Source organism: Beta vulgaris, chromosome 3, assembly GCF_026745355.1.
Source record: "Beta vulgaris subsp. vulgaris cultivar EL10 chromosome 3, EL10.2, whole genome shotgun sequence".
Classification (NCBI taxonomy): Eukaryota; Viridiplantae; Streptophyta; class Magnoliopsida; order Caryophyllales; family Amaranthaceae; genus Beta; species Beta vulgaris.
Window position 1 is genome coordinate 14268045 of NC_079204.1, and position 22977 is coordinate 14291021.

At 34.0% G+C, this 22977-nt stretch overlaps 3 protein-coding genes across 5 annotated transcripts; 1 reads left to right on the forward strand and 2 right to left on the reverse strand.

Annotated features, from left to right (window-relative positions):
- Positions 1 to 1040: 1040 nt before the first annotated feature.
- On the reverse strand, positions 1041 to 7677 carry LOC104888826 (uncharacterized). Its single transcript, XM_010673924.4, has 7 exons — positions 7443 to 7677; positions 6853 to 6962; positions 4910 to 5059; positions 4582 to 4811; positions 3703 to 3813; positions 2307 to 2351; positions 1041 to 1362 (listed from the first exon to the last, which is right to left on the reverse strand). Exons 1-7 carry the CDS (start codon positions 7573 to 7575, stop codon positions 1203 to 1205), a joined length of 939 nt encoding a protein of 312 aa, XP_010672226.1. The 5' UTR covers positions 7576 to 7677; the 3' UTR covers positions 1041 to 1202.
- Positions 7678 to 14866: 7189 nt separating this feature from the next.
- Positions 14867 to 20473, forward strand: LOC104888827 (uncharacterized). Of its 3 annotated transcripts, none has more exons than XM_048641141.2 (5): positions 14867 to 15013; positions 16982 to 17159; positions 18553 to 18651; positions 18754 to 18812; positions 19811 to 20473. In XM_048641141.2, exons 2-5 carry the CDS (start codon positions 16989 to 16991, stop codon positions 20196 to 20198), a joined length of 717 nt encoding a protein of 238 aa, XP_048497098.1. In that variant the 5' UTR covers positions 14867 to 15013; positions 16982 to 16988; the 3' UTR covers positions 20199 to 20473. The 3 variants fall into 3 exon arrangements, with proteins under 3 accessions (XP_048497098.1, XP_048497099.1, XP_010672228.1); XM_010673926.4 differs by having other exon boundaries at positions 14868 to 15013; positions 18754 to 18905; XM_048641142.2 differs by lacking the exon at positions 18553 to 18651 and having other exon boundaries at positions 18754 to 18905.
- Positions 20474 to 20562: 89 nt separating this feature from the next.
- Positions 20563 to 21807, reverse strand: LOC104888828 (probable inactive leucine-rich repeat receptor kinase XIAO). Its single transcript, XM_010673927.4, has one exon. The coding sequence runs from the start codon at positions 21805 to 21807 to the stop codon at positions 20563 to 20565; it is 1245 nt and encodes a 414-aa protein (XP_010672229.1).
- Between the last annotated feature and the right edge of the window lie 1170 nt (positions 21808 to 22977).

Genomic DNA, 22977 nt, shown 5'->3' on the forward strand with positions numbered 1-22977 from the left:
TTTCTCAATATAATGAGATTGGTTTGAAGACATGTCATATGTAGTTTTAAAAATCTATATACCAAGAATCACATCTGCCTCACCTGAATCCTTCGTTTCAAAACTAGAATTTAGGAAGGCTCTCATATTTTTGTACTAAAATACAAAGTGTTACTAAGAAAAAACAGGAAGGGGTTGAGCAAAACTCAATTTATAAACTAGAACAACCTTTCTAAAATTGGACTACTACAAAAAAGGTGAGAAAGTACATCTTAAAATGAGCAAAAGTAAGATTACTCTCTTTAATCAAACTATTACATCTTAAGATGAGCATAGTGATCTTCTCACTTCCCCACCCCCTCATTCTCGTTGTTGAAAGAGGAGGCTTTCAAAATTTTCAAACTATACATTTTTCATGAAGTTTGAAGAATAATAGCCAGCTTCTCTTCCTTCTAAAAATCGATCTAGAAAATCGATCTACATTACTCATGTGCGTCAGATGGGTAGGTTCACGCGACACAAATCCTCTTGCCATTTATTTGTTGTGGGTATTTGCGTCGGATGTTGATTACAATCCGACGCAAATCGTCTGCTCTTGACCATTTGCGTCAATTCTTGATACATGCGATGCAAATAAGCAACCGCAAATTATCATTTTTCTACTAGTGAAAAGAAATAACAATCAATAGTAGAGGTTAAATTTGTAGAATATTACAAAGAAATGCTACTTATTTGCCTTTTTCCGAACTAGGCACCCCACCACATATGGACACATTTGATAATTTGATAGTCTTTCCATATTTTTTGCTATCTTTGTGAGTAAAAATATGCACATGCACATGGCAGCACATCATAGAATTATTTTTCAAATTCACAAATTAGGACTCGTATTCTTTCATCAGATCTCATGAGTGGTTTTCTTCTTCCTCTCCACCTCTCTCTTCACTGTCTTGTCTGCATCGATCTTTCTCCCAGGGAGTTCCTAAAGTATTCTATATGGTGTTCTGCTACGTTGGAAGTTGGGAGTGGGATTAACAACGCTAAGGTTAAGCACCAAAATGTGACTTATAAATTTGACAGTTTAGTATGACCTAAACTGATAATGGCCTTCATTTCAATGCTCAAAAACTCAAAAGTAGGGCACAATTGTTAGTGACAATAGGATTCATGTTTGACTCAATTACTCTGCTGATTTATAACTCTCCCAAGATGAATATTCTGCCTTACAATGCAATTGCCTGTGGATAACATTCATTCACCTCCATTTGCAAGGAACTCCAGACTTGTTTGCATTTTTCATGTTTCGCTTGCACCTGAAGCCAAAACGCTTCTGCCCATGGTTCATTGCGACCTTCCATGCTCAAGTCGTATGGCACTGAAAAACTGTAACCAATTATCATGTCAGCAGATATATATCAGAATTTCTGGTACATAACTTCTTTTAAAAATAAAAAGGACCTGAAAAGGAGATGTATGTCTAGTGTTTAATTCTACATTACGACAGAAAAGACGCTCCTTCGATGATGACCAACATAAGAGGACCAGTAGTCTTAGCAAAGGCATTACACATCAAAAGAAATTGGAACATCCATTATTCTATACTCAATATCTTGCTGTATAAACTAATAATTCACCAGAATCAACAACTTCATGATTTACAAGTATTAAACATCTTCATCGAGTCAATCTGACTTCTAGTAGCACCAGAAAAGAAAAAAAAAAACCAAGCAACTGCCATGTTCATGCTGATCGTACTGCATTCAGTATTCTCTGTACTAGACTAAGTGATCTCCATTGAGCAATGTTGATAATTTAGTGTTTGGCAAAAAGCAAGAAGAAAGTGCAGCCTATACCACAAGCTCATGTCAAAGTATGCCATAAGGTGTGTCATGTGTCTTATCCAAGATTTAACCAGCAGAGCTAAAACATCAGAAAGGTCTACTGATGACCACAAATACATAATTTATGCTTCAAGAGTGTAAAAGTTCTAGAATATTTGAACAGTAATTTTAAACTTGCCAAAGATCCTAGAGATAAGTTATTTTTAGCAGATAGACTATATACTGGGGAGATGTGTGCATATGCACGTACCATCCTATTGGAGGAGAAAAATTGTCAGAGTTGTTCTGTAAGTGTTTGGTTTGTTCGTGCATATTAATTATCAAATGCTTAAATAAATCAGTGTCACAGAAAGGAAAAGTGCTTAAACAAATCCTATGCTAGGCACAAGGCAGATTAATGTAAGAATGTATGTGTGTGATTCCATGGGTGAGCATGTCACGTGTGTGTGACAGAAGATGAGAAATATAATCAAAATATGGGCTTACCTCATTAGCTCGTCCAATGGTGACACATTACTGCACGAGGCATTTCTGCAGGATTGGAAGAATTAGAGTCACTCGGTATGCTCTCAGTCAACCACCAGAAACATCATATTACAATCAGCAAAATGTGTCAAAACATAAGCACATATATATAAGCACAATGCTAACTATTGATCTTCTGAGCAACTTAAGATAAAGATGACAAGGTTGTGATGCAGGCCAGTGCCTCAAACGATTCAGCTCTTCAAGTTGCTTATAATTATTTCTTATTATCATCAAGGATGCTTATGATACAAGTGCGACAAGGTAGTTTTGGGTTTCTGTTGTGTACATTCAGAAAGAAGAGAATGTGAAACTTCACAAAATAAAAAAACACCTGTTTTAATCCCTAGCTTCCTATCTACATAAGCTCACAAGGAAAACTGGAAGAGCAAACAGAAGTTCTAAATATCCATGAACATATTACTCTCTATCAGCATTGCTCTGTTTATTTTTTTTGAGGGGAGAAAATTAATAAGTTATGAAGACATAAGCCGCAGACAGAAAGAAAAAGAAAATGATGGCCTAATAGTGAGAAAGAAAAATCAACAAGGATCAATATGTTTAAGTATTTTCAGTCATGAGAGTGCAAAGTGTGGAATGTTTCATGAGATCTCAGTGACCTCAACTGATTGCATGGTATTGCGGTCAAATTTGAGAAAATTTACAAGTAAAAAACAATTAGATCTATAGTTGTTTCATGTTTGTTTCCAATCCACATTCTTCGACAGGTATCCTATCATCTTTCAAATTCTGAGAGCACAAGATCGATTTCGATTTACTAAGATAGATTCCAAAGATGGAGAATCGCTCTTATATCTTGGGTGTATATAACTTCTCTAAAGATCAAAGAAAACCATGAGAACCAGTCCTCACCGGACATTATCAGAATATATCCCGCTTCAGTTTATGTAATACTACAACAGTTAGCTAATATTTTAAATACCTAAGGCTAATCCTCTCTATACCTCTAAGCAGACTAAAACTAAGGTCACACCAGCATCATTTGACATTCACTAGCAACCACGGGTAACTATTTGAAAGTTGTATATACAATCATTTAGAAATTTATCTTGCTGTTAAATATATGCTATATTGCTATCAGTTTCAGTTATTACATTATAATATCTCTTTCTTCAAGCCTTGTGTATACTCTATAATTATGCACATTATATCCTAATTAAGGTATGCTGTCCTATTTCTTAAAAGAAAGATGCATAAGCAATGAAGACAACTTGTTTAGATTCTCACAGATCCCATAAAACTTGCCAACTCTCATTTTCAGCTCAACATGGAGAAAAGCATAGAGCTAAAGAGTACATAGAAACAGCAACATATTTAAGGTTCAAAGGCAGCAGACCTGTTGACAAGAACTTTGTAAAGGCGAAGAGGCTTGGTTGAGAGATTATAGATAGCGTCTGATATGTGGTCTTTGCCAAACAGGTATACCACTGGATATCCAAGAAGCCAGCTGCATACAATTCAGAGCTACAATTACAAACAGAGCTCATTTTCTTATGAAAATATTATACACTTCCTTCATTCTGAAATAAGAGAAACACTTCTCTCAAAAAGCTCTCACATAAAAGAGAGAAGTGATTCACTTATTTCAGAACGGAGGAAGTATTAAGTATTGCATCGGAATAGTAGTAACAGTAACAGAAATTAATAAAGGGTGCCTTCTTATGCAGGGCACATATTCTTATCACCACCTACAAATTAATCAAACGAAAATTTACATGATAAGTGATTGAGCATATTTTCAGATGCCATCGTCCTTGTGTATTCAGAACCAGAACCTAGAGCAAAGAATCAGCAGGAAAGCAAGAATGGGGAAAGGGGAATGAAGCTATTATTTGAGTTATAGAAGACCAAATCTAATAATCGACAATCAATGGACATTGATGAATTAGAGTTCATCAATGAAACAAATTTTGTCAATGACATACCGATAATAATATTCAAAACATGTATAAAGAAACCAGTAACCTGCTGCATTATTAATCGATCAGGACCATAAGACTTTCTCTATATGAAATTTGGTTAATATAGAAGTCGCCCCTATAAAATTCATCTAGGGAAAGAGCAATGAACTTGTTAGCTCTTATAAAAGCATAATCAAGAGATAATTCACCATGGAGAACAAAATCTTTATGCCACGTACTCTACCAATGCAAGTGTTTGAAACATGAGCTCTTCATAGTTCATAGCAAGTAGTAGAAATCTCAATAGGAGTTACCCATTTAGGGTCGGTATTGTTATCTGATTGTCTTGCATGCAACTGCTGAGATCAAGAACCTCCAAAAACTGGCAAGGTTTAGATGGAGATTTAGCATATTGCTGTCGGTCTTCATTTTGTCCATGCAAAGCAACAGTACTAACACCATCACTAGTAAACACCAAAGAGAAAAAATTTTGAACCGACACCAAGTCCTTGATAGCTGAGCTCTGAAGAGCTGTTGATATCATCTGATGCACATAAGCTAAGGAAGTCAAAGAGAAAAGAAAAGAAAAAAAACTCAAGAAACATACAAACAGCTGAAAATTTTCTGTTGATTTGCAGCTACCTTTGGAGGATCCTGTTCAAGGTCCACGAAATGCTGTTTAGCATCCGCGCTCAAACTCCAGCTGACATATTCAGAAAATTCCCTAACATTTAGCAGGTAGATCATATCTTCAATAACCATCACTCTCAACTGCTCGAAAATAGTAGACTCCTGAAAAAAGGCATCATTAGACAATCACTTATTAATGACAATATTAGAAGTTAGACAAGGATCATGAGCATGAAGCTTTCGGAATTTCTGTGCAGTGCAAGAAAGATATAAGATTTCTGAAGTTGCTTTGTCTACATACTACTTACCATTAGACAAATCAAAATCCTCCAAAGAATTACCAACTGTAATGTCCTTAAAATTTGATTTCTCAAGAGCAAGAATCTCCTAAGAAAGGGAGAGAATTTTAAAAGTCATGGGTGGAGGAACTTCAAGTTGGTTAAAGTCCCCCCCAATCCCCATATACACGGACTGGTCCGAAACCATCGTCAGACATGGAGACCTCTAATTACTGCATCACAGCACAGTCTGGTCCAGGAACTAACTGGTCTCATCTAGGCTGGGGGATCTAACCATCCCAGTCCCATCAACTACTTTGGACAAAAGATAGGAGGCGACCAGGTCCTGAACAAGGATTGATCCTCCTTAGACTGGTTGGTCCTAAATCAGGACCTCTGTCCCCATTTTTGTTTCCAGTCCAGCCATTTTGAAATTTGGCTTCAACTTTAGCCCAAGTAGCTTAGAGACTAAAAGCACTAAAGCTTCAAGACCTTAGAATGGATGGTTTTACCTATAGCTTGACGGAGATCCAAAACACATCGATCAACTACTTTTCATCTGTAACTTGTACCAATCTCTCCAAGAGGGGGACATGAATACCTGATATGGTGTATACACTTTCCAATAGAAGTTAGAACATATATGACGTGTGCAGCACTGATTTTACGAATCGATGTCAGAATGTTTATTGGATAGGACTAGCTTTCATCTTCTGGGAAAAGTTCACAAAAGCTACTTGCTCTTGAGGCAGGATTTTGCAAAAGTTATCGAATATAGCTTTTACAGTAAAGTTTTGCAAAAAACACCAAAATTAACTTTAAGGGTAGTCCGTTTACTTATGCTTCAAAGCCAACTTCTAATTGAACTCGAATTAAACTGCAAAAATTAGTAAAAACTATTACAACAACTTACTGCTACTAAGATAGTAATTATGCTGAACAATGCATTAACAATGTAGATTGCTTGAGCAGAGAGTAAGAACATTAAATACATTAACCAGTGCTCTTTTTAATCCAACTAACAAGTCCTTACCCAAGATCCACAAAGATGGATTTGCTAAGATAATAGTTTACGCCTTTACCATGCGGAACATCAAAATTTTAAAATGACAGATTAATAATGACAGTCTTGAAATTTCTCCCTCTGATTAAAACTAGCTTACCATAGACATCTGGTGTTAAACCCAGTGAAATGGACAATAATTTTCTCATTATATTATGATACACTGTGATGATGACATCATTAACAATCATTGTTTAATCCGTACATACTTCCATAAAAATGTGATTTATTTTGCCTGTTTTGTTGTAATGGAGGTAATAAATTGAATATATTTCCAACTTAAACCTGAACTATCCTTAAGGCAAGAATGCAATCTATAACAAGCATTAAACTATCAAAGAAAATGCATAGATAACTGCACCTTAAATCCACCAACTAATTTGAGAAAAAGATAGACTCAATAGTCAACCAAAATTTCTCGCTTTATAGCACTTTTACAGTAATTCTGCTTCTCCCTTAACCTCCTCAATAAGAAGAACAGGCCAATTGCTAACTCCAATTCTATTTTTTGGTACCTTTTAAAAATGTTTCCTATGTCTAATGCTACCAGACAAAGGTGTTCAGCTGCGTATAATTTGGAATCGCGACAAATTCGAGCAAATTAGAAGCAAAACCTTGTGAATAACCTCAAGAAGTGAACACAAGTGCTCTTGCAGCTCAGGCATCTTTCCACCATAGTCTACCATCACAAGAGGCCTCATCCCTGAGCACAATGCCATAACATCTACAAAAGCAAAATCATCAATTCCCCAATATTCTTCATTCACTTTTCTTTTCCTCTATTTACACAATTCTCCAAAGACCATGAAACTTGTAAATGCCAAAAACATCCACAAAGCGCTAATGATGTAATAATTGGTCTATAAAAAGACCATCTTAACTTACTATTTGAACTAAACAAGTTACATGACAACTAATTTAAACAAAAAAGTGACCCCTCTAGAATAAATATTGAGACGATCTCATAGCGAATAATCTTCAGAATATCTTGAATAAGACATCAACACATTAAAATCAGTGAAACTTGAAGTTGAATAAACATTGATAAAGAAAGACATGGAAGTTGATATCAAAACCCATGTGTGAAATCATTATTTAAATTGGATTGAATGCAAGGAAGTCAATAATTAAAGGGAAAGGGTGGATCAAAAAGTGGGGAGTTTAGAGTAATATAATCAAGAAATTAGAGGGGGGAAAAACAAACCTATTTCAAGACGAAGCTTTGATGAAGATTTAAGGCGCCATTTGATTTGAGAGAGAGATGAATTTAAGACTTTCAATGCTTCTTCAACCTGCGCGCTTTCCATGATAGGATTTACCGTTGCTCCGACCACCATAAAATGGACTAGTTCCGGTTGCTTATCGTTATTAGCAACTAGCAACAGTTTGATGACTTCTATGGTTTACTCGTTACTAGTTTTTGGACCCATGTAAAAATGCACAAGTAATAATGATGTTAATAGATTGAGTCGATTATGAGCACATGGTTGTCCGACTCGTGCTCGCTAAATTTCGAGTAGAGTCGATTGTTCAAGAGCAACTCATTTAAATTTTCGGTTCACTTTAAAATTCTCGGCACTTAATTATTATATTTTTTATCTTTACAATTTTTTTCCTTTTACACTAAATCAATTTATTTTTAATGAGTGTTAATGTAATTCTTTGTTTCGAAGAGAAATTAATGAAAACAATTGAGTTGTACGCAAGGTTATCGAGTTTCGAGCTAACTCGAGTCGAGCTTTGATCGAGTCGAGTTCGAGCTACTTGCGAGCTGCTCAACTCGATTACACCCTGTACATATATTTTGGTATTTTTTTATCAAATTATATACTTCATCCGTTATGTTTTAAATGAAATACAGGGGACTAGCATGGGGATCTAAGAGAGAAGATAGATAGAGAGAAAGAAAAAGAGAGACTCATGTGATGAACACAGAGATACAGAGAAGTAAATACTAAATAAAGTAACGTTTCATTTTTTCTGAAACGGCCCAAAATTATAAGTGTTTCATTTATTCTAGAACGGAGGAAGTAATACATAATTGAAAATCTTGAAATGGTGTATGTCATAAAATTAAAAAATCAATTTACCTATAATAAGAGTGAAATTAAACATATTGAATAAACAACAAAGATAAGTAAAATATCAAAATCATATCTTCAAGAATTGTACTACAGTTAACACCCTTTAGAATCAGAATAATCTTCTAAACTCGTCAATCTCACATGATCCACAATCTCAAACTTAGTGGATTATTAAACATATCCTGCTCTTTAGAAGCGTGGATGGACTTCTCAGCAATTGTTTGATCAAGTTTATTATTGCTTTATGCATGGAGTTTATGGATTCACAGAAATGAAACTATTTTCAGAACTTCAAGCAACATTTTTATCACATATTACCTTCCTAACATATTTTATTAACCTAGTTTACCTTTTGCAGGGTACCTCTACTTCTCATATTAATCTGATTTGTACCATTGACAGAATTCGGAAATTTTTGAAGAATTTTTATGGTATATGATCATTAAAGTTCCTCAAGCACATATCGCAAAGGCTGACACTAATGCTAATGGATGCTTATCCAACCTGACTACTTTTAGTACTACTTTGTAATTTTTCTGAGATATATTTTATTGTTAATGTCTTAACTTAAATACTCCCTCCGTTTCCTAAAGATCTTCCCACTTACTGTTCCTACAGATACCAAGGAAAATCAAGTTGTGTGGGGCATGGTGTGAGTAAAGTAGGAGAGAGAAAGGGGTTAAGATAAATAAACAAATAAAAAGGGGTTAAAGTAGGAGAGAGAAAGGGGGTAAAATTGAATTAATAAGGTAATGGTGGACCATATGATAGTGACATGAGAGGGTAAATAGGGAAATTTGTTTTGCCAGATAAGGAATAAAGCAAAAGAGGGAAGATCTTTTGGAAACACCCTTAAACGGAAAGAGGGAAGATCTTTAGGAAACGGAGGGATGTCATAATAACACAAATTAAAAAATAAAATAACACCCATATTTCAAAACTTGGCAATACACATACATGCATCATTTATAGATAGAAATTTATTAATTGTTGACCTCCTTGCATTAGATACTGACAATGCTCTACATAATGGCAAAGAGCTTTCTTTTATCCATTTTACTTTGTGCTGGACAAAACGATCATTGACAAACTTGTTTCAATAATACTAAAATAAGCAAAAAAATATTTTAAGCATATTTAAAAAATTTAAGTTGCTCACCAATGTTTTGATTTTGTTGCTTGTTTACGTCTAGGATTAATTGTAATCTTCATAGCAATTTCATATTGTAACAAAATTTCGTCTAAGTAATACATATAATTGTCGTAAAGCTTTTTTTTGTTGGACAAAATGATCATTGACAAACTTGTTTAAAAAAAATACTAAAATGAGCAAATAAATAACATTAAAAGCATATATAAGGGAATTTAAGTTGCTCACCAACGGTTCAATTTTGTTGAAATGCAATTGATTACATATTTTTTTTTAAATGAGGTTAGGTAATTCGTACTAAATATACTAGAATTTTTTGCACGCGATGCGTGCTTGAATTTTTTTCGAAACAAAAACTCGATTTTCTTCAGCATAAGAGTCAAAATTTGAATATAGACATACGAAATATATTGTTTTTAGTTGCAAAATTTGATTGGTTTAGTTTCTGTCACTTAAGTCTCTCACCATTCGTTTTTTTTTTTTTTTTTACTTTTGAAAGTTAAATTCTATGAACAAAATAGAAATTTTATTGAATGTATTTATGATTTCTAATATTATAATTTTTTAGTTGATTTTTAAATTAAATACAATACTCTATTAATTTTCGGTAGTTTTCTTTGAGTAGGTTTCTTTGAATAGTTTTCTTTGAGTGTCGATTTTGATTTTGATAGTCCTTTCGTAGTTTAGAAAGGAAAGAGGGGTAAAATAGGCATTTCAAAAGAGGACACCATTGCTCCCCCCTTCCCTTATATATTACAAAAGGAATTACAACACTCACTCACAAAAGGAATTACAAAATCAAAATTGTCACTCAAAGAAAACTACCGAAAATAAATTTACAACACTCACTCACAAATCACTTAAAGAGAAGAAACTTTACAAATCACCCATACAATTGAGAAAATCACGTTATAAAAATCACGCAAATCACTCAAATTTAATCAGGAAACTTTATTAAAACTTAAAATTAACATACAAAGTAAAACTAATAACTTAGAACGTCAATACATACAAAAAACATTTACTTCAAAAATTTACTTACAAATCACTGTTCTCAAGAACCATTCACAATTACATACTCACAAAAGTTACCTATAAACACAAATTTGAGAAAAACATAAGATTTTGACGGTGATATCACACATTCATCCATCGGCAATTTGTAACTTCGAAAAAGGTACATAATTCTTTTAACCTTCAAAATTATTTCACATTAATTGAAATAAACAATAGCAAATTAGTTGACTGTTATGTAGTTAAAAAAATGGAGATGACAACAATGAGTTCAAAAGGGCTTTTATACAATCAGACTTAAATTTAATTTATTTTCGTATAAAACAAATTTAGTTTTTTCTAAAAAAAATGCCAATATATAAATTTTTTCCCATAACTTTTGCAAAAAGTCCATGTTCAGAAATAAATTTTGAAAAGCAAAACAATATCAAACTTTTTGCGAACAATTTTTGCAAAAATCCATTTTCAGAAAAAAAAAAAACTAAATTAATTTGCGAAAAGTAACGATTTTTGTTTTTCTAAAAAAATCCAATATCAAATTTATGAAAAAAAAATCAAAACTTCAATTCAAATATAATTCAAGCTCAAAGTGTTAAAATTTAGAAAAGGACAAAAATTGGAATGATGAAAATTTTTAAATATAAATGTGCAAACATAATTTAGAAGTTAGACAAGGAAAAAAAAACTGAGGTGTATTTGTAGTGAAATCATAATTTAGAAGTTAGACAAGGAAAAAAATTATTTATTTTTCATAGTGTTTCCTATATATAATGAAACTTTTACATATATTTGGACCTATCTCTTTCTATTATATAATAGCGATTAATTATCAAGGTAAAAAGGTTTATGTAAAATATCATTCAAGAATTAAAGTACAACATATCTCTATTATATAAGGGAAGGGGGGCTATAGTATCCCCGAATGAAGAGACTATTTTACCCCTTTTCCTTTCTAAATTACAAATCCAATTACAAACCAAAGGGAGATTCAAATAAAAATACTGGAAATAAAATTATAACAATCATTCACAAGTCAACTTAAATCATAGAATTGCATAATTTACATTATACAAAACACTCAAATGATGAAACTTTACAAAAACCAAAAAATTAACTTACAAACTACAACCAATACACTACAACGTCAATACATACTCACAAAAATTTGACTTGAAATCCAAGTGTCCACTTTCTTCACAATATATGAAGTAGTGTACTTAATTTAAAAATCAACTAAAAAATTATAATATTAGAAATCATAGATAAATTCAATAAAATTTCTATTTTGATCATAGAATTTTGACCTTGAAAAGAAAAAAAAAGAGACTGGTGAGAGACTTAGGGCCTGTTCTCCCCAGCTTATTATTAGTTCAGTTCAGTTCAATTCAATTCAGTTCAGTTCAGTTCAGTTCAATTCAGTTCAATTCAATTCAGTTCAGTTCAGATCAGTTCAGTTCAGACCAGTTCAGTTCAGTTCAGCTCAGCTCTTGACAATACTTTTACTCTCACATATCACTATTCATTTCAGTTCAGTTCAGTTCAATTCAGTACAGATCAGTTCAGTTGAATTCAGTTCTGTTCAGTTCAATTCAGTTCAGTTCAATTCAGTTTAGTTCAGTTCAGTTCAGTTCAGTTCAGTTGTTTTATGCCGAAGAGAACAGGCCCTTAAGTGACAGAGACTAAACCAATTAAATTTTGCAACTAAAAATAATCATACTTTGTATGACTAATGTTCAAATTTTGACTTTTATATAAGTCGGAAAAAATCGAGTTTCTGTCTTGAAAAGAATTCAAGCACGCATCACGTGCAAAAAATGCTAGTTTATGTATAGGAAATCACAATAATGAGTTTTACTAATGTATTTTAAATTTAAAACCAAGTATATCATTGCATGAAAAATGATATGACTTTACCTTTAATCTATTAGTACAATGTCTTGTATATATGTGTCTTCCCCATCAAGAGTCAATTTTAGGCAACTTCATATATATTGATACCAGTTACAAATAGTATAAAATAATTAATACTGAAAAACGTTTTATTAGCATTTATAAATTAATAACAAATAAAAAAATGGATTGATAGGTACTTCTTTTGTTTTTTATATTTCTCACATGAAATCTTGACACTATTCATACTCTCTTCTCAAATTTTTCAATTTACAAGAAAAAAAATCATGTGGGATCTTGCTTTACTCGTCTTAATTAGTACTTTATTAATATTTAATCGTTATTATTTTTTCTAATATATAATGAATGATATTTAAGTTTAAAGACGTACATTGGGAGACGAGCACATAAAAGTGAGAAATATAAAAAAAACAGAGGGAGTAACAAATTAAATCAGGTTGAGTGGGGTGTTGTATTCGGGTTGATAATAAACAGATTGAACATATACCTCAACACAAACTTAATCCATTAATTAAATGGATTGAAAAATTCAACCCTAACTCGATATATATATTTATAGGATTACCATTTACCAGTTTTACTCATTTATGTATTTCTCATATTAAATTTGAAATAAAACTAGTTACTTTTCAAAATTAAATTCATCTAAAAGTAAGCATGATTAGAGTTTCTATTCAAGTAAAAGTGTTTAACAATTAGCATTTCTTAAATTCTCAACAATTTCAACACAAAATATAGGAAATATATATGTAAATGGGTTAAAAGGGGGTCAAAGCAGGTTAATTTCAGGTTGAAAATATCAGCCTCAACCCAAGTACCTAACTCATTTAATTTTTTCCAACTTTAACTCACTATTTTCGGGTTAGACTTGGGTCACATTAACAAATTGGATCAATATTTTCCAAGCTCTAATCTTAACATTAACTTTTTATCTCATTTGAGTTTTACTTTTCGTCCTTCTATGTTCTATTCCTTTTATCGATTTCTCTGCTACCCACTTTGTTTCTGTGCGACTTAAAAGTAAGAAAAAAGAAAAGTTGTGAAGTAATACCGTTTATGGCACTGAATTTGTGAACTAGTATCTTTTATGTTTTATTTTGTCAATTAGTACCTTTATTTCAATTTCCCTACCTTTTCTCAAATTTCTTGCCAAATTGGTCAAAATTGTGACATTGACTTTGTTTTCCCCTCCAAATTCTTGTGCATGTGTTGCAGATTATTTGCATCCTCTCTTCAACTCTCCCGAGCTACTAAATCCCCCATCTAAATCCTTCCCTTCCTCACAAACAAGAAACTTTGTTCCATCTTCCTTAAAATTCTTCTTTCCAATAAAATTCTCACTGGTCAAAGACAATTCAACTATACGGAATTGGTTTCCAACTTAATTCTTCTCCTAATTTAGAGGTATATTCTCTCAATTCCTTTTGCTAGTTCACTAGTTTGTCGTCCGAAAAATCCAAAATGAGTACCTATCCACAATAATGATGACTCAACATAGCAGAGAGTAGAGACTAGTGCTTAGGATGAGAGACACAGAGAGGAAGGAGAAGGGAGGACGGAGGAGGTATAACGGGCCAATTGACCAAATTGGTAAAAAAAAAGGTGATCCTCAATGACAATTTGATAAATAAAAAATTGCTCTAACGATAAATTGGTAAAGAAAATTGAGTTCTAGCGACAAGTTGGTAAAAAATGAACTTTGAACTCGGAGGACATTTAAGTAAATAAAATGAGCTTTGACGATAGTTTGGTAAATAAAATGGACTCCTAGCGATATTTTGGCCATATTTTATATAATTTTTCAACTTAATCGACATTCAATACGTGCATTTACATGCCTTTTACATAAATTTTTCGTGTTTTTATCTAATTAACTTCTTTTGTCACGATACACTATTTATACAATTTCAAATAAAATCTATAAAGTGCACGATTTGATCAAATCCGAAATTATAGAAAAAACTTGGCCTAAATGTAGCCAGAGCTTAATTTTCTTTACCAATTTATCGCTAGAGCAATTTTTTTTACCAAATTGTCATTGAGGGTCACTTTTTTTTTACCAATTTGGTCAATTGATCAGGGAGAATGTAACATAGTTTACAGATCGTGAGGTTAGGTTGGTGAAAGGAAAGTAAAGAAGATGAAAAGTGAAAAATGGGGGGGAGTTTAAAGAGTGGGGTGAAGTCACGCGCATTTGCTAAATAACCCGAGTCAATGCCAAAATTTTGACCAATTCAGTTAAAAATTTGAGAAAACTTACTGAAAATAAAATATTAAAGTATTTAAAGATACTAATTGACAAAATAAGATACAAAAAATATTAATACAATAAGTGTTATTAAAAATTTGCTAAATAACGTCCTACAATTCGTTACTAACGCCTTAATATAGCGAAAGAGAAGCAGTAAGCAGTAGTTTGCATGACACGTAAATGAAAGGCAAATACGCAAATTCCAATTATTCCGCCACGCAGAAACAAAACAGGGAAAAGAGGAAAAGAGGAGAGATAGAGAAGACAGAGCAACGTTCGAGTGCTAATATTATCATTTATCAATGATAAACATTTGCATTGCTTCAGTAGCAGTTTAACATTTCATTACATCGCCAACAAATTAGGTATTGCTTTCAGTTTCTTTCGTCCTCGATTCTTTCATGCCTTAAATTCTGTTAAATTTTGAATTAGAATCAGAATTTGGCGTTGAATTTTACTTTTTAGAATATTTGTTTTTTGGTTTGCTATATTTTATTATGCAATTTATGTTTAAGCTAGGGTTTCTGAGAAATCATAATCGTTGATGCTAACAATGGACAATGGAGATTACTTTACAAATTCTCATACAAGACCGTCTTACAATATTATTGAGTTATTTCTAATGATGTTATATATTTATGAATGTTGTTTTCTGTTGTGTAACTTGTTTATTCTTGTCCCCAATGTGTAATGTTTTACTGTATATCTACCATATATGCAACTTGTTTTTTCAAGATTGGGTCGAGAGGGGATAGTTTGTCTTGGGGACTTGTGGTTGTTTTGTGAATCGGGTCATTTTCGGATTGGGTCGAATATGAATATATGATCGCTACTTACCGGCTGTTGTCGAGTTTGAGTGCGCTTTGTGGTCCGAGTGATGCTAGCAGAATGTCTCAATGCCTTCCTTCAAAGTTTAGATGATGGTTTCTTTATCAAAAAGGGGCTGAAAACATGGCCTTGTAGCATAATAACCTCTTAAAAAAGTCATGACATCAGTATTTTGGTTTTTGTTAGGCAAAGCTAGGTATATTTTGAGTATATGAAGCTTGGAAGAGTTGGAACTTGGAATACGTAGTTTGATAGTTGTCTACATTGTGTTGTGTATGTGCTGCCTTACTAGATCATAGCCTTTCTATTGGTGGAATATTTATGCGTTGACTCTTGAGTAATTGACCCAATAATGTAGTTAGTTTAGGTTAAATCTATGTTGGGTTCATGTTGGTACATGGCTGACTTCTAAAAACCAACCCTGAAGATTCAGGTAGTTAAGATCTAATAGATTTATTGGCTCGAGAATTGCTTCGGCAATCTTTTATTCATTATGAATCATGGAAGTGAAGAAGCTAAATGATAGAAAGATATAGAGTAAGAAAGAAATTGTTGTTTGGAAAGCACCACTTTCTCAAACATTCATCAGGTACTTTTTGAGTATCTTCCGCAGATTAATAATACTACATGAGATACTGAATTGTTCAGTGATTATTGGTGTGAGTGTGTGACTGCTTACGGATAATTGATAGGACGATCTATGTCGAGTCTTGTTGTGGTGTGACAGCGAGGCTGCTGAAAAATGACTAAGAAGGAGGTAAATATCAATCTAGCTCTTAGATGGCCTGCATTATTGCTGCCAAGTTGAATAGTACCATATTAGGGACCCTTTTTTGAAGGCACTCTTCTTTGGAGAAAGGCCTAAATCAGAATTGTTCTGAACATGTTTAGAATAATTTGTAGTGGCATATTTAGCAAAAACAGTTGTATATTTGTTACAAAAGATAGTATTTTTTTTTTTTTGAAAAAAGTAGTATAAAAAGACCCAACATATGACGTGATTGTGGGTATATTATCACATTGATGGTTTTTGTTCCAGTATACTACTTTGTTGATGAAATGTATTCCTTTTTTGTTTACTAGAATCTAGATAGACTACTTTTTTTATGATCTGAACAAAAAATATATAGAATGGTTTTGAATTTGGCAAAACTCCTCTTTTTTGCTGTGCACCTGGTGTGGAAGTCTTTGTTCAGGATCTTTGATGATGAAACTGGGGTTTCGGACTTGATTCCCAATATTATTGTTCCTTTGGGTCTAATTGTAGTCGCTATACAAGTAGGTTTTGAACATAGAGTTTCGCTGTGTCATTTTAAGGTTTTGGCTTACAATAATTTAAGAAAGTTCGTTACTTCCCTAGATATTGTTTTAGCTTATAAAAGGGGCACGGGAGCTGAGTTGATAGTTTTGTATTTCTGGATTCTAAGAATATAATCAAATTCTTTGGAATTATTCTCTATCTGAATTACCAGTTCTAAATCTGGTTTCTGTATTCTGGATTTCAGGACAGAGATGTATAACAATATAGGATCTCAGCCTGCTATGCTGCGACCGCCTGCTAATTCCCAGTCTAATCCATTTGGAGACGCATTCTCTGCAGCAGGTTCTGGGTTTATCCGAGGTGGTTTGGGTGCCTATGGGGAGAGAATTCTAGGGTCCAGTTCTGAGTATGTACAAAGCAATGTAAGTACAATGCTTGGTTAATTCTTTTTAGCACTCTATGTCTTGGATGGTACTTCAGATGTCTCATGTTTTGAGCTTTATAACATTGTTTGTGTGTTGGTTTACTTTGTAAAGAGATAAATACATTATTTTACACTAGTTAAATCCTAACCAGGGAAAACAGTGAATGAGAGCTTGGTTGCTTTGAGTTAATCGCTTGGTTGGCTTGCGTGACTCAAAGCAGAGGGTACTTAATGGATGAAGAGAGTTGCTTTTGATTTCATGTAAGATGACAAGACATAAGATGGGTTTCCAACATCTGAGTATCTCTTTTATCCAGTATACCTGCAACAACTTCATGCAGTAAGCTATTATCTGGAATGTTTGCTTGTTTTGGTCTATCCTTTGACCTTGTGAATATAAGGTGTTTCTTTTTTGGCTTTTACTTAGCATGCTTCCAGCATTTGTTTCTCCAGAACATGTTTAATTGTCAGCAGATCTCAGGAATTTGTGAAGAAAAGCATTCTGTGAGCAGAAATTGGAGGATGTTCTGCATCTGTTGGTTGTAGTTAGTCTAGCCCATGCATATCATAAGAAGTAGTTGATGTGTTGCAGCACTGTAAGGCCGAAGGGTGCATCCTAGTTATTTGATTTCCGGAACATATATTTATGACATATTGCTTATAAATTCAGATATATCATGCCTAGTTATTCAGAGGAAAACTTTTCCAATCTATTCACACACATATGTATATGTATAATGGATGCTATTCCCGTAATAGGATCGCCTTTGGTAGAGTTATTATGTGGAAGTGCTAGTGTGGGACAATCCACTTTGACTCGAACTTTTTATAGTTTACACACTTTTGTATTGCCTCATCTTACTGTCATATTTATGTTGATGCACTTTTTAATGATACATAAACAATTATACACTTTTGTATGTGCGTGCGGGCTTGTGTGGGTGGGTGGGGGAGATTTCTAAATTTTCCTCGACCAAAAAAAAGAACATAAATGTTCTAAAAATTACAAACAATATTTTATCTCTTATATTATTTACTTATGGAGTAATTAGATAGGGGAAGAGGGGGGATGGTGATGTTGCTACTCACGTCCTTAATTATAGACATAAAGTGGCCTGGAATATTTAGCTATTGATTTTTCTTGGATTACTATGGTTAAAGCATCTTTATAACAGGCTTATGAATTGTGATTGTATCTTTACAAAATTATCTCATGGTTTTGGCTAACCTAGAGTGATAAGTGAAAAAATACACTAGACTTGTGGACAGTTTTGTTTATGTGGATCCTATACCAATGATTTTGACTATTTGGGATGTCACTTCTATGAATTTTCCAAAGATTTCAATCTGCATATGCTTTATTGCTAACATGAGTTATATTTATGGAGCAGATCAGTAGGTACCTATCTGACCCTCACTATTACTTTCAAGTAAATGAGCACTATGTCAAGAACAAATTGAAAGTTGTGCTATTTCCCTTCTTGCATAGAGTAAGCATAACTTCTGATAGAACTATTGAAGTTTCATCTTGTTCTTTACTTCCCAATTTATAGTATACGATCCTTTTGAACTCTCATTTTCTAATTTTGCAGGGTCATTGGACAAGAATAAGTGAGCCTGTGGGTGGAAGACTTTCCTATAGACCTCCAATGTATGACATTAATGCACCAGATTTGTATATCCCGTTTATGGCATTTGGTACCTATGTCATTTTGGCCGCTCTTTTGCTGGGTCTTCGTGGAAAGTAAGACACTATCTGTTAGTTACTCATATGATTCTTAGTAGTGGTATCAATACTGTGTCTGTTGCTTTTGTATGCTTGGTCAAAAGTGTTCCAATAGTTTTCTGCGAGTATTAAAAAATAGATATCTCCATCAGTTGGATCTTAAGTTGAACTTTAAAATTCTTCATTTTGATATTGTTATTAGTTTGAGATGTTGTGTATCAAGAGTGACTGAGTGACAAAGATAAATTGAGCTTAAAAATTACGCTCTATGATGCCCCTCTGTGGTAAAAATTGATGCAAATGTTTAAATATGTTACCTCTTGCTGCTTTTTTTTTTAGGATTCCACAAATTGTGACGATCTTAATGGTTGTAGATGATAAGATCAACTGTGTTAGCATGAAAAGAATGTTGCTCAGTATCCATTTTTCATATATCAGAATGTTGGAGAGGGAAGGGAGCTGTGGACTGCTGTTCAAATTCTTTGGGGAAGAGCAGATTTTTTTTATTTTTTCCATTATTTGCCCAATGTTTGGGGGATTCTTTGTCTGTCATGATAGTTGATACTCATGACTCATGATAGTTTCACAGATGATAGAGAAGATAACTAACATATATGGCCTCCAGATGAGGAGAAAGGTGCATAGATTAAGAAAATGTAGTAAACCTCTTAACCTTGAATTGCTTAAGGAATGAGAAGATAACATAGTTGAGGAATTAAATAATTGGATATTCAAAATCGAAGTTTGTAAAAGAAGAAAAGATGTGTTTCTCTGTCAAATTGGCTTCATTTATTTGGTGTATGCCAAACTTTAGAAAGATTTAAATTGGGCTAGAAAGCTAGATATAGGAGGTAATCTGAATATTAAATAGTTTTTCACTGTAGCTAAGTTTTATAACGGCTTTTTTTGGCAATGCTTTGCAGGTTTAGTCCGGAATCGCTGAACTTGCTGTTTGTCAAAGGATTGTTGGGATGGTTTTTGCAAGTCTCTTTGTTGAAAGTATCATTGCTATCCTTGGGTAGTGGGGAAGCACCCCTGCTGGACATTGTGGCTTATGGTGGCTATGCATTTACTGGATTGTCATTAGCTGTCCTTGGTAGGATTTTCTGGAGCTACTCATACTACTTTTTGATGCCTTGGACCTGTCTTTCTACGGGGATCTTCATGGTAAAGACTATGAAGAGAGTCCTTTTTGCTGAAGTGAGAAGTTATGATTCAAGTAGGCATCACTACCTCTTGCTCTTCATTGCTTTGGCCCAGTTCCCACTTTTTATTTGGCTTGGTAATGTCAGTGTTCACTGGCTTCTCTGAGATGGTTACTAACTTACAGTTCAAGAAGAAATTTTGCAGTTAGGTTTCATTACTCCATACGCCTCTTATTCTCTCACTTCTCCATCAACTTAACTCGATTACCCTGATTCAGTTATGTCTTGTCATTCTATACTTAGGTTTCTATTACTTGCTAAATTGGGACACGAGTTATTATGATATATTTGATGGTATAGTACAAGTAAAATACTCTCTCTTGTCATGGTCTCGTGAAGGAATCAGTTTTATTAACTAAATATAATTTGTTATCAACACAATTATTTGTCTGCTTTTATCTCATTACAAGCGATTATGTCTACATGAACTACATTGTAGTTACTGTTGCATAAAAGTCATCCTCTTCTTCCTACTGAAATATTTCTATTGCACTTTGCCCTGCGCATTCTGAAGCTAGACGCTGACCTCCATCGCACATGGTAACATTTTTCGGACACTTGAGGCAATTATGAGCTAGACTTCCTGTCACCTTTATCTTTTGGATGGCAAATTCTGGTGGTACAGCTCCCACCAGAAAGTTGTGATTAAAGAACACATGCCTCCAAGGAGCACCAAGTCTCACCCCAAAACTTCTTGGTATAGGTCCAGAAAGCTGGTTGTGACTCAGGTAGATTGCTGTTAACTTCTCCATTGTGGCTAAGTTTGCTGGCAGGTGGCCTGTTAGGCGGTTTTCTTGCACATCTAACACTTCAAGATGGGTGGATTCACCTGCAAATTTGGGAACCTGCAATTCTGTGAACCAGTTGACTGACAAATTGAGACTAATAACCTCGGGTAAGCTCACGATTCCTCTGATTCTGCCACTAAACCTGTTATCACTCAGATCCAACATTCTGAGGTTTTGGAGCTCATATATTGAATGAATACTCCCTGAAAGTACATTATGGCTCAGTGACAATATTCTCAAGCTTGTAGGAAGCTGAGGAAGAATCCCAAATAGTTGGTTACTGCTGAGATCTAATGTGTGGAGTTGCCATAAACCTGCCAAATTGGGGATTCGCCCAGAAAATCCATTGCTCGCCATTCTCAAGGACTCGAGGCTCCTAAAGTTGGTGAGCCAAGTAGGTATTAAGCCAGTAAGCTTGTTGCGGGAGACATCGAGTTCTTGGATCCTTTTCAGTCTTCTTAATCCTAGAGGTAAGCTTCCAGTAAAGTAATTGTCAGACATTACAAGTGCTGTTAATTTGTTCAGCTTAGTAACGCTGTCAGGTATTGGTCCTCGAAATTTGTTTTTGCTCAAGTTAAGGATGGTGAGCTCAGTTAGGTTACCAATGTCATTAGTGAGGAATCCATCATACCCCACTCCATCTAGGTCAAGTATAGTGATACGGCTGCTTGAGTTGTCCTCAGGGATCGAGCACAGGATCCCAAGGAAATGTGCCCCTGTGCTCTCACAAGGGTCAAGTGCAAAATCCCAGGTGCTGATGAATGAGTTGCTTGGAATTGAGTTGGGATCAATCCCTTCCTTTAAGGCACGAAGGACATCAACTTCTGTGCTTAAGGTGAATGACTGAACTGATACCTGTCGGTAAATGGCAAGAATGGCCATAGTGATGACGTAGAAGGACATTTTTTGGTGTTCTTTGTTTGCCATCAATGTAGAAAAGATTTGTGTTTTAGTAAATGTGCTTGGATTGATGAAGTTTGTGCAGTTGAAGGTGTTTATATATTGGCAAAGTGGAAGTAAGAAAGTAGCATGAGACACTCATATCAAGAACCTGGTAAAGATTATCTAGTAGTAAATTGTCTTTTGTTTAAGGCTCTTTAGTTAATAAATCTTTGCAAGCTTGAGAAGATGGTGAATCATTTGTTTGGCAGTGTGATATTAAAAAAAGCCAGCAATGGAAGAGGTCAGATCAACCTAAACCTCTTTTAAAAACTGTTAGAACACTTCTTTTCCCCCCTTTCTTTTTCTATTTTCTTTGTCTTTTGTTAACTCCAGATGTACAATATATGGTGATTAGTCACTAGTCAATAAATGTACAATTTCTTTTGGTATCTGCTTGAAATTTTTTGGAACCTATGAGGCTATGAGTGAACAATATCAGTAGGAAGAATAATATGAATGTGATTAAACAAAGGAACTCATGGTCTGAGCTTTCTTTTTCCCCTTTTTTTGGGGGTTTTGGTAAAATGATTTTATAGAACTTCGAGATTGTGGGTTTGTTTCGTTAACACAATTAGTAGATTATGGACCAAGGTGTAGGATGAGCATCCTACACCAGCTCCAAAACGCAAGGCAATAAGAATGAAACACACCATTCAATATGCAAAAAAGTAATTGATTTGACAGCTAATGTACATTCCCATTACATTCAATGTACATGTCAAAAATACAAAAAGTAACTGATTTGACATTTACTGTTCACCATTTAATAACTGATTTGATGTTCCCCATATACTGTTCACCACTTCTCTCTTTTCCACACTCAACCTCCTTGTACATTCTTGGCTTCGTGGTTGTTCATTAACAAAATCAAAATGTACAATGACAGCCCCACAGCTGAAAGTAACCCAATTCCTGAAACTGATGTCAAGTGAGTAATTTGCAATCTTTGTACACTGGGTGTGTTGATGTTTGTTCACTAATGAAATTTAATATGTACAATTACAGTCTCATACCGAAATTCACCACTTCTCTCTTTTCCACACTCAACCTCCTTGTACATCTTTGGCTTCATAGTTGTTCATTAATAAAATCAAAATGTACAATGACAACCCCCCAGCTGAAAGTAACCCAATTCATGAAGTTGATGTCAAGTGA

Excerpts from the sequence above, each read along its gene's own strand:
- LOC104888826 (XM_010673924.4), bottom strand. The coding sequence starts at position 7,575 with ATGGTGGTCGGAGCAACGGTAAATCCTATCATGGAAAGCGCGCAGGTT. Across the intron at positions 6,963-7,442 it reads AAAGCTTCGTCTTGAAATAG|ATGTTATGGCATTGTGCTCA; the intron begins GTTTGTTTTTCC and ends TTGCTTTTGTAG. Across the intron at positions 5,060-6,852 it reads TTCTTGAGGTTATTCACAAG|GAGTCTACTATTTTCGAGCA; the intron begins GTTTTGCTTCTA and ends GCCTTTTTTCAG.
- LOC104888827 (XM_010673926.4), top strand. The coding sequence starts at position 16,989 with ATGTATAACAATATAGGATCTCAGCCTGCTATGCTGCGACCGCCTGCT. Across the intron at positions 17,160-18,552 it reads CTGAGTATGTACAAAGCAAT|ATCAGTAGGTACCTATCTGA; the intron begins GTAAGTACAATG and ends TTTATGGAGCAG. Across the intron at positions 18,906-19,810 it reads TTGCTGGGTCTTCGTGGAAA|GTTTAGTCCGGAATCGCTGA; the intron begins GTAAGACACTAT and ends AATGCTTTGCAG.
- LOC104888828 (XM_010673927.4), bottom strand. The coding sequence starts at position 21,807 with ATGGCAAACAAAGAACACCAAAAAATGTCCTTCTACGTCATCACTATG.